At 37.3% G+C, this 15,000-nt stretch overlaps 1 protein-coding gene across 1 annotated transcript in view; it reads right to left on the reverse strand.

Moving 5' to 3' along the window:
• Nucleotides 1-8: 8 nt before the first annotated feature.
• LOC144447507 (glucose dehydrogenase [FAD, quinone]-like) overlaps nt 9-15,000 on the reverse strand; it is a 17,656-nt gene continuing 2,664 nt past the window's right edge. The window contains exons 2-15 of the mRNA XM_078137550.1: nt 13,044-13,109; nt 9,498-9,643; nt 8,253-8,353; nt 7,700-7,749; nt 7,084-7,209; nt 5,460-5,576; nt 5,222-5,314; nt 3,598-3,651; nt 3,325-3,384; nt 2,938-3,026; nt 2,521-2,680; nt 1,444-1,496; nt 1,010-1,177; nt 9-141 (exon numbers count right to left, since the gene is read on the reverse strand). Coding sequence (XP_077993676.1) covers nt 9-141; nt 1,010-1,177; nt 1,444-1,496; nt 2,521-2,680; nt 2,938-3,026; nt 3,325-3,384; nt 3,598-3,651; nt 5,222-5,314; nt 5,460-5,576; nt 7,084-7,209; nt 7,700-7,749; nt 8,253-8,353; nt 9,498-9,643; nt 13,044-13,109 — 1,416 coding nt within the window. The remainder of the gene's footprint in view (nt 142-1,009; nt 1,178-1,443; nt 1,497-2,520; nt 2,681-2,937; nt 3,027-3,324; nt 3,385-3,597; nt 3,652-5,221; nt 5,315-5,459; nt 5,577-7,083; nt 7,210-7,699; nt 7,750-8,252; nt 8,354-9,497; nt 9,644-13,043; nt 13,110-15,000) is intronic.

Consider the following 15,000-nt stretch of genomic DNA (forward strand, 5'->3'; position numbering starts at 1 on the left):
CAACTTCTTCATTTTTTGTCTTTCTTGATCAAATCTGCTCCCTTTTCACCAATCATTATTGAAGGTGCATTTGTATTTCCTGATGTCAAATGCGGCATGATGGCGGCATCAATGACACGGACGTTGTCTATACCACGAACTCTGTATCGAAAAGAAAATGTTAGAAATCACGTCAGCCTATAGCTACCACTGATAATTCTTGCACATTCAATTGATAAAATATTCGACCGCATCTTAATTTCACCTCACCTGACGAAATTTGTCAGAATAATGATACAACTGAAATCGACCTAACTGCAATAATTAATATCTACGGTCATAATTTCATCATACAGTTAGCAGCAAGTTTAGTCTTGTTCATATTTAGACAGGGAGTCATTTATTACCAGTTGAACTGAGGATGTATTCACTTCCTTCTGAATGGAGATCTTATCAACTGAAAGCAAATATCCTGTGAAACCCCAATTTGTGTTCAGCAATTACTCAAGGTCAATGTTGTACTTGTAGGACGTCTCTTAAAAATGATGAATATACTGGTCAAGAGATGTTACAGGAGAAATCAAGATGGTTGACGCTTCACACATGAGACACAATTTTGTTTACACAGAGGGACAACTTGCAAGGGATGAATGGGAAACCAATAGAGGTGGTGAACACGCTGTATAAGTAGGCATGTTACATATTAAGTTGATTATTAGTCGGAAAGTAAACAATTGAAACCATTCTAACTGTCACGTTCATGTGTACATTCTCAGCAGAAGCTTTTTCTATTGCGTTTTAAAAGAATAGAAATACTTTGCCACTTTTCTATGTGATTTGGTAAAGGATCCTGCTGTGTGTTGTGGCGCTGTTTTTGTTAGTCAATATTTGAATTGTGCTTGTCTTAGAGAAAGAAACCTCACGAATGAAGCATCAAGGTAACTTCATTTCTCCAGTTACAGTAATCGATGAATATAATAATGAAATGAATAAAGTGGGGGTTTATAGAATGTCATGAAAATTCCCTAACCTTAAAGAAGGGTCTACAACAGCTGATTTGTCATCCTTGGCACCCATTTTGCACGTGCCAATTAAATGCCATATTGTTTGTGTGACGTGTCTGATCACGTGTTCCCAATACCTGTCACTGTCCATCTCATGAGGGCAGTTGTCGAACTTGTAGTATTCCAGTTTGATTCTATGACGAATAGATAAATGATGATGGTAAGTATTATTATTCTAGAATTGATGTATATTACCACTAAGAAGGTACACTTTTACAAACCTACAGACATGAGTCATTAAAACACTCCGGTTAACAAAGCAAGGTATGACAATAGTGTATTTAACACACTCCATGTATTGAATTATCAACGTATAAGCTTATTTTGTGAAGTTTCTGGTCGTTTTAAAACCAAATAATTTCAAATACTCTCACTAAAGAAAATGAACAAAAAACCTCACCCAGTGTCCTTCATGGCCTTTGTAGCTAATAGCTTTTGCACAAATCGTACGCCCTAGTTAAAAAAGGAGAGAAATTGTTAGAATCACTTCTATCATGGTAGATTTCGTCTGCGTTTTTCAAAACCTCCAACGAATCAGGTGAAGAGTTCTCGAGCTCAACCTCCTTAATCAATCCGTGAAGTACGCCCGTAAGTAGAACCATATGTATAATAACATGGTTTTCAGTGATTTTCAGTATACCAGGATGACCGTGTAATTATAAAACGGTGATTAATTTTCAATAGCATATCCCACATTCGTCTTCAAAAATGTATAGATTATTATCGGAACATTTGCCGCATCTCATAAACTTCACTGTTCGGATCACAGGGAGCTCAGGCTCAGTACGTTTTGTTTACAAACAAGTAATCAAACAAACAAACAAACAAACAAACAAAGCACAAACAAACAAGTAAGTAAGTAAACAAACCAAAAAACAAACAAACAAACAAACAAACACAAACAAACTAACAAACAGACAAACAAACCTACAAATGAGTAGATACATACATGAGTACACAACAACAAACCAACGAACAAACAAACACTACCCCCGCAATTGTCACCATTATACAAATACAAACAAACAAGTAAACAAACAAACAAACAAAGCTCAAACACAAACAAACAAGTAAGTAAACAAACAAACATCAAACAAACAAACAAACACAACTAAACACACAAAAACAAACATTGTTTGTTTGGTTTTTTGTTTGTGTTTGTATGTATGTATGTATGTATGTATGTATGTATGTATGTGTGTGTGTGTGTGTGTGTGTGTGTGTGTTTGTTTGTTTGTTTGTTTGTTTGTTTGTTTGTTTGTTTGTTTGTTTACTTACTTACTTACTTACTTACTTACTTGTTTGTTTGTTTGTGTTTGTGTTTTGTTTATTTGTATTTGTAAGCAAAACTAACTCAGCCTGAGCTCCCTGTGTTCGGATATGGGGTTTTCAGACCTTTAGTGGTATTACTTTCTTCCACCGTACACCTTCAGTCTGTAAAACCCACATCCGGGCTTTGAAGGTTATAGTGACTTACCCGTATCATAGTTTCCACATCTTCTTGTTCCTCTAAATAGTGGGGATCCATTAATGGGGGTTCGAGGGGATCTTTACTTTTCAGCTTCAAATTTCCAACACTCTTTGGGTGTAACAAACCTGGAATAAGTGCTTGCCCTCCGTCTTTTTTCAATTTGAGCCTGCAGAAGAAGAACTTTTATATTATTCTGTTCGCTTTAAGTAACAGATAAACTTATGGTGCGTTGAATAAAAGGTGACGTCACGTGTATCAAAGGTTGCAGCGTTTCTGAATAATAAATATAGTGCGGGTGTAGTACATCTCGGCTAAGTATTGGTTAAGGTCTTGCCTCAAATATTCAAGTGAATTAAAATCCTAGCACATTAGTTTACCACGTTTCTGTTTTAATTATTGTAGAGAAAATGCATCTATACTTACGTATCAACATAGCCATGCTTTTCATCAGTAACGAAATTATACAATGGTGGGCTGTAAAAAATTTGGATATCTGGCCATGGTAAATTCTCCTGTGAAGAAGAAACAGTCAACCTTTACATCAGAGAATAGCAGTAAAAGGTCAAACTAGGTTAACTTGAATTATGTTTCAAATCTTAGATCATTCCATTCTTATTGATACTGTACATCACCTTTATAAGCTTTATAGAAATCAAACGAACCATGTCGTACATATTGTAGATCATGAATACAATGCCGACAAAAAGAAATCGAAGCAGTCTCATTGCCAAGTTTCATGTTGCAGAACATGCAGATTTTCGGGATCATTTGTTTCAATCTAAGTCATGATTTTATTATAGAAGAACTAACCTCTGTTTTTATAAACCCACTGAAGTCAAGGCCATTGTTACCTGACCAGTCCTGTCCGTCCTGCAGGAACAAAATATTTGTTTTGCATATCTTAATGTTAATTGGTTTGGGGAATTATGTCCACATGCTATTTGTCTTTCAATTACAACATCTGAGTATTTGTAAAACTTGTAAGTTTTTATATGAACATATTCTTCATCGTCTATAATGGAGACTTTTGAATAAACTAAATCAAATAGACTGCAAAGAAAGTTTGATTGATGTCAAACTCACCCGTGTAAACTCGCTGTCATATCCATCAAGTCGCATTACTGTCATGAGATGGTCCTGCAACCAATACAATATATGCAGTGTTAAATTGTTCGTGAAAGAACACTGGTGTCTCGTTAAATATATAGTCATTGTCCTGTTACATATAAATAACATTGAACTTTTGTGCTTCCAAAAGCAAAGGCTTCTGTAATATCAAATTCACCCTTTTTTAGGTTTATCAAGTAATTGTATTATTTAACGGGATCAAGCTTTGAATGTTGATACTGAATATGGTAATTTGTATACGTAGAAAGTAGCTATAGATGAAATACAAAAGTGACTAAGTATCTAAATATGTACTGTTCCAATAGCTCTTCCACTATGCTACCTGTCATTCCTCCTCTAACACAAAGCACATTGCAAAACGCCATCTTGAACAGTGCATCACGGGAAACATTGTATCTTGATAAACACAAATTAATCACTATTACAAACAATCTCCCACAATTGTTACATTAGTTCACATGGAATAATATTGAATCTTGATAAACATAAATGAACATCTATTATGAACAATCTGTCATAATGGTTGTAACCGCAACCAACCAATCTTGTCTGAGACATGGCCTTTCCAATTTATCGAGAGGGCTCTCCTTCCAATCACCCCAAATTAGTACATACGAAAACTACAACTTATCTAGTCTTGGTAACCCGGACTCTAGCAAAGGGGCTTTGTGTTAACCAGCAAGTGCGATTTAGAGCAATTACTTATCACATGCCTATCGCTGGCGTCTGTTACCAATAGTTACGACCGTGACAATGCAATCTTACATGATACTCTCATACCTCCATGATAACACCTGATCAAAAGTTGTTAAGTAGAAATGTCATGACCCTTTTTTCAATAAAGAATAGCTGGTGTATTTCATAGCATGATATTCGTTTATTTTCTCTTGGTGATCACTGTAGCCCTGAGCATAGTTCAGATCTATATAATACCAGCTAACCTCCTTACGGATATCACAGCTGGGGAGGGATACACACAAAAATCTAGTAATAATGTTTATGGAGTTTAGCCTTGAAAGTGTCAGTGTCCTGACTGGCTTTCATGTCATAGTTTAGTGAGTTCCAGTCCCTAATGGTTTTGGGAAAGAACCCGTGTTGATATGCTTGGTGTTTAAACTGTGTGAAGGTGCTTGCATCGGCCTCTTCTACCCGGTGCTAAAAGACCAGTGTCTATAGTGATTGCTATCACCTCATTTACAATTTGGAACAGTAGTATCAGCCTTGCATTTTGACGCCTATCTGCTAATGGTTCCCATTTCTAACTCTGCAACATGTTACACTGGATCTCCTACAATAGCCTCGTTTCACATTTCTCTATTAAATCATTCCAGGCAGGGGTACCTCATATGTTTTATCAGTTGATATTATTTTAATGGAGAAGTTTATATCTGTAATATTGCAAACAGTTCTAGAGATGCAAGCAATTAAATTACACCCCCAAAAAAGCGATGTTTTCTGTCTCCCGAAGGAAATAGATGAAATCCGCCATGTTGACTATTGAAAGTATAATGGTCTACTTCAAGCCCTTGCATATTTAATTATATAACATTCCCAACAGGTTACATCGTTATACTAGTACCTGTAGATTCTCACCAACAGGAAGGTCACACAACACTGGTATTCCCAGCTCTTCCAAATGTTCCTTAGGTCCTACTCCAGACAGCATCAGCAACTGGAAAATTGGGAATGCAACTTAATATTACTAGGTTAATATGTAAATTAGATGAGTACAATCCACGTACATTAATTAATTACACTACGATATACAATATGGTCTTAAGCTCGTCAAGAAAAGTAGAAATATATAGTATACGTACCTGTGGAGATCCTACAGCTCCTGCAGATAGTATGAGTTCTTTGGCAATATTAACAACTCCATTTGCACCCTTTCTGATAACTTCCAGCTTTGTAGCTGCTTTTCCATCAAAAAGTATCTATAGTGAAGCAGTGATAAAGTATAGACATATCATATAACAGACTATCAATCGATTAAACACACTCTCATATCCATAAACTCGTCTCGGTTTTTATGCCTTTAAATGAATACCAACTCTACAATAAAATTGTTTTGGACAACCCTAGTGAAAGAAACGCTGTTGGTAACAGAAGCGGTTCATTTCAAACTTGGAAGCGGTTTATATTTTATACAAAGACTCAAATCTTTACCAATATCACCAGTTATACCAACAATTCCTCTGCACATGTTGTGCCCTGCATATAATACGTTTGAGCAGACATTTTAAACTTTTATTAAAATCATACAACTATTCCAAGTAAAAGCTTTCTTTCTATGTTCAAAATGAATTAGTAGATTTAGACCAGAATGTTTGAAGTACACCACTCTTCTCATTTTTACCTCCCGTAAGGGTACGGGAGGTATTAAAAGGGGAATGTGTGTGTGTGTGTGTGTGTGTGTGTGTGTGTGTGTGTGTGTGTCTGTCTGTCTGTCTGTCTGTCTGTCTGTCTGTCTGTCTGTGTCATCATTTTCTAAAAATCGGCTGGCTCAATTGTAATGAAATTTGGAATATATAATCTTTAGGGTAATAGCTAGACCTGCTAAGGATTTGAGCCAGATCTGTTAATGTTTAATTAGAGAAATTTGCATATTAATGAAATCAACTAATTACACAATATCTTAAGACTGCATACTTCAATTTCAATATAATTTAGTGTATTCGTTAAACATAACAACATACATTTGTCCTATAAAATTCGTTGATGTATCTTACAGCGTTAATGAATAATTTGCATATTTAATTATTTTTGGTAATTAGGCTATATCCATAGACCCAAGGGTCTGTGCTATATCTTAAGAATACATACTACAAATTCAACATAATTTAGTACATACATTAACCATAAGAAAACACATATGTCCTATCAAGTTTGTTGATGCACCGTACAGTGTTAATGAATAATTTGCATAATTAATGATTTTCGGTAGTTAGGCGATATCTTAAGAATACATACTTCAATTCCAATATAATTCAGTACACACGTTAACCATAACAATCGCATATGTCCTGTAAAGCTTGTTGGTGTACCTTTCAGTGTTAATGAATAATTTGCATAATTAATGATTCTTGGTAATTAGGCTATATCTTACGACTGCATGCTTCAATTTCAATACAATGCAGTACATACATTAACCATAACAAATTGTGTATGTCCTATAAAGTTAGTTGATGTACCTTACAGTGGTAATGAATAATTTGCATAATTAATGATTTTCGGTAATTAGGCAATATCTTAAGACTGCATTAAGCAGTATCATACACTTTTACATACATTAACCTAAGAAAGCACGCTTGTCCAAAAAACAAAGCCTGTTGCCATAGTTTTGTTTAGTTTAATGAGTTATTTGCATAATTAGTGATTCCCTTACGGGAGGCATTCAGTTTAAATCTGGTACGATCTCATTTTAGACAATGAGCTGACTACCTTGCTTGCCGTGGTTTCGGTCCAGATGGTTAAGTTCTTCCTTGACTTGACAGGATTAAGAAATGCTGTAGCAGTGCTTTCCCGTTTACCGTTGTTCATGGTTACTTGACCATGACCAAAACCGACCTGAAAGATAAGATTTTTGATAAAAGACGATCAGCTCCCGTAAAAAGTGTTACTCCATGTGGGTTCAGACTTCACCTTTAACAGGCGGAGAAGGAGTACAGGTTATAGGATGATGTACCAAGAAATGTCAGCTGTACATATTAATATTACTATACTAACATTTCATCTTGACGTATCCCTCAAACTAGAGTCAAAATGATGGTAGCACTGTCCACTCGCAGACTAAGATTAGAATGTCTGAAGTTAGCCCATTCCATATATGCATTAGCCTAACCTCTGACCTCGAATACTAATGTACATGTATCATTCTTGTTCGAGTAACACAATTTTCGACAAATGAAAGATTTATGTTCTCGATTAATAACATTATATTATACTTCATATCCCACAGCAATACGTTCGTGGATCTTTTTTTAGTTCTTTCTAGCGTAAATACATTGTATATTGTTTACTGTTATTTATGCATAATTACTGAAGTGTAATGACTTACTATGTCAACGCAGTTGTTACAATCGTTCAACTCGTATCCTAATTCTTGAACTATGGAGAACAAAAACGTATGTAAGAATGAAAACAAGGAATTTGAAATTTGTGTTCTAAAGATGTTTCATATTTGTTATCTTTTTAAGCTAATTGTAGATATTGTTTTCGTTAAGGCCAAAAAAGAAGAAGTAGAATTGTTTCTGGGTAGGAAATTCTGTCTAAAGTGGTGCGCGACGATGCGATTTTTTTAATTCGCAACAAAACTGCCACGCAATCTATATTTATGGCAGTTACTGTTCGTTTTATTTAGTACTTTAGAGCAAGTGTGTATATGTGGGGCAGATGTGATTTGCTTGTTCATGATTGGCTCTACAGTTGTCTTCACTGAAGTAGGGGCGTTATTTTTGTGTTTACCCTCAGATCTGCAGACTGCATGGGCTGGAAAAACACGACGCCAGGATATCTAAGTGATGAGTGCGCTGACCAGAAACAATTCTTTTTTTTTGCCTAATGGAATAATTTTTAAAAGCAACAGCCAGTTACAACCTATTTATTATTACCTGATTCAGCGACCACACTACCAAACTTGGTTCGAGGGGAAACATCGGAGACCGTCAATGGACCACCTTTGCTATGGTAGTCGGTTTTAAGACGCTCCTCGCTGCAAAATACGAGTTTTTGATATATGTATGGAAAGGTATAGATAATGATAGCCGAGAAATATATTCATCGTCTTTCTTACTTTCATCTTAATTAGAGAATCAACAGAATTAAACCACTGAAGACAACATAGAGACATAAAAGAATGTCGAGGTCCAAAAATGGTGATGATCCGATAGGAGAGGCCTTGAATATTTAATACTTATTGTGTATCTTTCCGAGTCAAATTAAATCCCGGCAGTGATATAATATATATACATATATAACACAGTATCAAGCAAGATACACGAGCCGTTACACAGTGTTTCACGCTGTTGTGATCATCAGACGACTAACGGTATAGTTCTATGAAGTTCCAAATTCAAAGTTCAAAAATTTCATTTCACGTAATATGGGTGCCACAGTGGAAGCTGGTCAATACATTATCTATGTTGATGTCGACACTTTGATATTAGACTTGTTTTGACAGCTCAGTACAGCTCTGGTATCTCTTATAAACAACACAAACAATCCATCACTAATAAGAGATACCACAGCTGTACTGAGCTGTCTAAACAAGTCTGGAAGGTTGAAAGTCCAAGAGTATAGAATTGACTGGTCTGTCATCACACACGCGGCTTCGTATTCAAATGTATCGAAGTGGTGTGACCTTTACCTGGCAGTAAACGCTATGCATAATATATGCTGACAAGTCTAATTTATTAAATAAACGTTCAGAATTAAAAATGCCGACATGTGTTATCTACACCACTCTACGTATATATGTATTGGGTACTGTTTACTTCTCCCCCCCTCCCTCTCTCTCACTCTCTCTCTCTCTCTCTCTCTCTCTCTCTCTCTCTCCCCCCTCTCTCTCTCTCTCTCTCTCTCTCTCTCTCTCTCTCTCTCCTCTCTCTCTCTCTCTCTCTCTCTCTCTCTCTCTCTCTCTCTCTCTCTCTCTCTCTCTCTCTCTCTCTCTCATGTTTGTCAATGTTAATTGGTCAAGACTGAACTGCCGGTGTGAAAACCTAAAAAGAAGCAATTCAAAATAATATATAATAATGTCACCATCTACTTTTCTGGCCGTCCATCATGGTTATTTATTTACTGTATGGCTCTTAAATAAGCACGAGCTGTCGACAATCTGCCTGTCACAAAATACTCACTTTGTGTTATTTTCGGATTTCAAGAAATACGGCAGCACTTCATCATAGCTCCATCCTTCAGCTCCAAGCCTAGCCCAAGAATCGAAATCTTCCTTACATCCACGAACGTACATCATTCCATTCATAGAGCTACAACCACCTAGAACCTTTAAGTCAATGTGTAATGGAAAATATGTTACTTTATGTTCATGTCACTAATGTACCTTTTATTTAGACATTTAAAACTGCATTAGCTGTAATAAACGTGTTTTTTAATTTTTATATCCCACAGCCAACACGAGTGGAGTCATGTTGGGCGAATGGTTAGAGTTGCCGGTTATGAATCTGCAAGTTCAAGCCCCGTCGCTGCCGCTTGTTTCTGAATGGCCAAAGCGCTCGGTTTGAACCACGATTTCAACCCAGCTGTATAATTGGGGATCTGGTATGCGGTTGAAATGTGAATGCTTTAATCCTATGCGCTTATAGAGGCTGCAATGGATCGTATGCTCCCCAGGGAGTTGAGGAATTAAAGGGCCGTTGTGCCGCTATAGATCCGTGCCAAGTAATTATTGTTAAGCGTTTAGAGCACAGAGTGGGAAAGCACTATAAAAAAATCAACATTAAAAAACCCCAACATATTCACTAAAATAGATGTTGGTTGTGCTCATAGGTTGCACATTGAAATCATGTATGCGTTGCAGACACTGGTTTTAGGGTGCGGACCCAAAGAATACATTTTTATTGAATTAATTGCACCATATCATGTGCAAAGTTACACAAAATTGTATACCCACAGGTGATTTAATACTGTTAATGGTGTGTGAAATGACGAGTAAGTCATTGTCAGTTATTACAAGATTGGTTTAAAATAATAATAATGTTGGTTTCTAATATAGCGCTTTCCCACTCCGTGCTCAAAGCGCTTTACAATTATTACCCCTGGCTCGGATCAGAATGGCACAACGGCCCTTAAGTCTTCCTCAACTCTCCGGGGAGCATACAATCCATTGCAGCCATTTAAGCGCATAGGATTAAAGCCTTCACATTGCAACCTACATCCTACCAGGTCCCCAGTTATACAGCTGGGTTGACTGAGGCACAGTCGTGGTTCAAATCTTGCCCAAGGACTTTAGCCACTCAGAAACAAACAGCAGGCAGCGACGGGGCTCGAACCTACAACCTGTAGATTCCAAGCCGGTCACGCTAGCCATTCACCCATCATGACTCCACGAAAATACGTTCCAGCTGGAGCTAGGGCAGCTTCTGATGCCTGCGTAGCTGTAATTTGCTTTGTTATGTTTGCCCTTCGAAACATACTAAATCGTAACTATTTTTAGATCAGACAAACTACAACATATTCACTGAAAATTTTGCCAATATTGAGACTTTGTACATGGCAATTAGAACATTTTAACAGTTTTCAAAACACCCAAACGTACCCAGTTACAGCTAGTACATCTTTAAATCTAACGGCTCAATAATTCTGGCTAGTTTACTTATCTCACATTCGCAGACCTTGACAGTATTGTTTTCGCCGACTTTATGTCCGTATATAAAACAAGAAAGGGGTGGACTTTTTGTCCATTTGTGCACAAATCATACAATTCACGGGATATTCACGGGTTTCAACACTATTAAAGCAACCATACATGCTTTAAATAGCGAATACAAGTTTAAATAACTATGTACAGCATGTTTCAAGGTACCGTTCGCCGGTTCTGTTTGACAAAACCACACAAAAGCTTGCAGTAAGAAACTTCATATTCTACAACAGTAAGATCGCATGCGCATTTTCTTACTACATTTTATCCGTTGTGAAATAATAATAATAATAATAATAATAATAATAACTTTATTCGTCATGTCGATCATGAAATTTTCGTTGCATTGACAGAAAATAGACAAACTACATATCCACACAGTTTACATTAATTAAATACATAATCCATGAAAAGTAAAGTTAGGATTACAATACATATAAATACATACATACAGACAGTAGCGGTTACATGTTATTTATGAGATGAATAGATCTTGGAACAAAGCTATACTTAAATCTGTTTGTACGTGCACGTGGTACTCTGAGGCGACGACCACTTGGTAGATATTCATATTCTGTATGTAGTGGATGTGTTGAATCTTTGATAATTTTTGTAGCAGTCTTAAACGATTTGAGTTTATACAATGTAGAGTTATCAGATAGTTCGTAGAATTCATTACTAACTAATTTTCTGCATATGTTCCTAGGACGGTTTAGATCGTGTTTAAGATAGGTAGGCAGCATATCATAGAATGCAATGTTCGCATAACTGAGGACTGTATAAATAGTTGAATTGTAGAACAAAGAAATGACATTCGAGCTAACATTTAATTTCCTCATGGACCTTGCAAAATACAACCTTTTATTTGCTTTTTTGAGCTGATTGTCCACATGTTGAGCAAAGGACAATTTATCATCAACCATACAGCCAAGATATCTATATACTGATGTTCTTTCGACTTGCATATTGTTAATTTCAACAGGTTGTTTTTCTGCTTTATTCCGTCGGAAGTCAAAAATTAATTCTTTTGTTTTTGGCACATTAAGATCAAGGTAGTTATCTTTACACCAGGTGTTGACAAACTCGATACACTCCACATACTCACTGTCATCATCATTTGATATAAATCCGACAACAGCTGTATCATCTGCATATTTCTCAATCATCGCGCCATTAGTGTCCCATGCCAAATCATTTGTGTAAAGTACAAAAAGAACTGGTGACAGCACACAGCCCTGTGGTGCACCTGTATTAACTGTTATTATGTCGGATACACCATACTTAGTGCGGACATATTGTGATCTTTCGGTGAGGTAATCTAAGATCCATAATTTCAAGTATGCCGGTACATTGAGTGCATTCAGTTTATTAAGCATTAAGTGGCTGAATAGTGTTGAATGCTGAGGAATAATCGATAAATAGAACTCTAGCTGTATTCGATGACTTGGCGTCTAGATGCTTAGTAAGACGATGTATTAAAGTACAAATTGCGTCATCAGTTGAACGTCCAAGTATGTATGCGAATTGCAAAGGATCAAAATTATCCTTTACATGTGGCATTAATAATGCTAAACCAACTCGTTCAAGACATTTAGACAGAATAGATGTGAGGGTTACAGGTCTAAGGTCATTGATAACCTGTGGTAGATCTTTCTTTGGAACAGGAAATAAGTCATATAAAGTATGGCAACTATACGCAGACACGCAGGCGCCAATGTGTCGATGTCTGCATTGAGGTACTTATAAGTTCTATTTATTAAGACAAAATGTTGCAAGAAATTGTATTATTCAAACTTGTCATCTTAAGATGCAGATATGCAGATTCTTATTGGTTTCTGATGGTTGTATCAAGTTTACAAAAAAAAAACTAAACGGTAACTTGAAACGGGCTGTACATCGACAATGGCTATGTGGACTAGAAAGTACACATTATGATTTATGATAGAAAATATGCTGCATTCAACATGAGAGCGTTGTCGCATATATATTTATTTATCCGGAATAATTATTAAAATCATCTTATTACCCTTCCTTTGTTCCAGGTAGAACAGTGGTCTTTCAGTGCTAGACATGCATTCTTCTGAGGAACAGTCTGCAAACAAATACAAGAAATATTTTATTGGTCATGATTATCATATCATATCAAATTCAGCTAAAAAAGGCTAAGGGAGCCTCCAGTAATGACAAGGGGGGGGGGGGAATTAGGCTCAGGCTGTTGCATAAAATGTGACCCCCGCTAAAAAGTGACCCTCACTCAACTTTGAGTTTGGATCTCATTGGCAGAGCTGAATGCCACAATTTAACTCCCCAATTAGCTTGGTACACTCCTGACATCGTTGGGAGCGAGGTCAACATCTCCACAACTCTCCCCAACTGCTCCCGTTTTACACCTTTAAGACCCACTCCTCTCCTCACACCACATCTAACTACTACTACATTACATGGTTGCCAGCAGCAATTTGATATAGACCGCTATCATTGTACCTAACCCTATCCCTAATCCTAACTCTAACCATAATGGCAGTAATGGGATTTGGAACTGGTGTCAGCGATGGGATGACCAAAACCCCCAAAATAATGCAATGTTAGGAAATACAATGAGTCGAAATAAAATGAACCCTCCCCACCCCCATTTTTCTAAAGCATGGTCTTCCCCCGAGAGCCGATATGAAAAAGTGACGCCCCCCTATTTCCCTGAGTGAAACGTTAAAAGCTACGATGGCGGCCACGAATTCCCACTTCATCGGTGAACTTGAGTTTTTGTGTACGATTACTAAGTGCTCATCAGTTTTGATTCACCCCTGCTAAAAAGTTCATGGAATTGGTCATTTACATCTGACCACGGTATTTAGAAGTACGAATACCCGTCGGCATAATGCATGGTACGATCGATATGACGTACTTGAGCAATGCAAGATAAACTTGGGGTCAGGTCACAGGTCAAAGATCACTCGTTCGCGTACTTAGTATATGCATAAATAACAGGCCTTTTAAGGAATTCTTGCATCCTGACAGTACTGCAATGGTTTGATTGACTAACTATGTGCATCGTCTTTTCAGTGATGAGTGCTGAAAGTACACAAAATGATGCGACGATCAATGTGCCGCCATCTTTTGTTCTTCATCATGTGCAACATGCATAAAACTGTCCAGAAGAGGGACAGGTAGCCCTGGCCAAACAATGACAACACGTTTTGTCTATCGAACGCGCCCCTGGTTTCACCTTGGCGTCTAGCTCTTTGCAGAAATGAGAACAACAAGGACATTAATTGTCAGTATCGAGGCCTGAAGTGACGCGACAGTCCACTTTTTCGGAGCATGATATAGTTGCGTTCCAACATGGATATATATATTTACCTATGTGTACAGGAACACCTAAAATGAAAGGCATTTCCAAAGGAAACTAACATAACTTAGGGCTGGGGGTGGGGGAGTTTGAGGAGAAAATATTCTGGTCAGTTTTTTTCGCAGCCCCCCCCCCCCCCCAATATTCAAACACATTCTCATACTTTCCTCGTATACATGTAATTGCTTTATTTCAGGATTTAGAATGTATTGCCTCGTTTGCGTTTACTGGGGTTTAATTTGGTACAAATCATGGGCAAAATATTCCTTTCAGACTATCAGAATTTTCGGCGCCCCCCCCTCCTTCGCATCCCCATTTCTTTCATGTCGCTTCCTTTCCTCCTCAGGCACCTGCCATAAATTCAGCTCGTTCCCTAAACGTCTCAAATCTATACTGTTAACTTAAAACTGACCAAGTAATTCCAGTCTACGTATACATGAGAACCCATATTCAAAGATACACTTATATTTGGTTCCGTGTCCTTGGGACCAGCTTCAATCAACAAAACGCTTGTATTTGCATATTCAGATAGTCGATTTGCTACAATACAGTCAGCACTACCAGCACCACCACCAGCACCAGCACCACCACCACCACCACCACCACCACCACCACCACCACCACCACCACCAACACC

The sequence above is a fragment of the Glandiceps talaboti genome, chromosome 16, assembly GCF_964340395.1.
Source record: "Glandiceps talaboti chromosome 16, keGlaTala1.1, whole genome shotgun sequence".
Lineage (NCBI taxonomy): Eukaryota > Metazoa > Hemichordata > Enteropneusta > Spengelidae > Glandiceps > Glandiceps talaboti.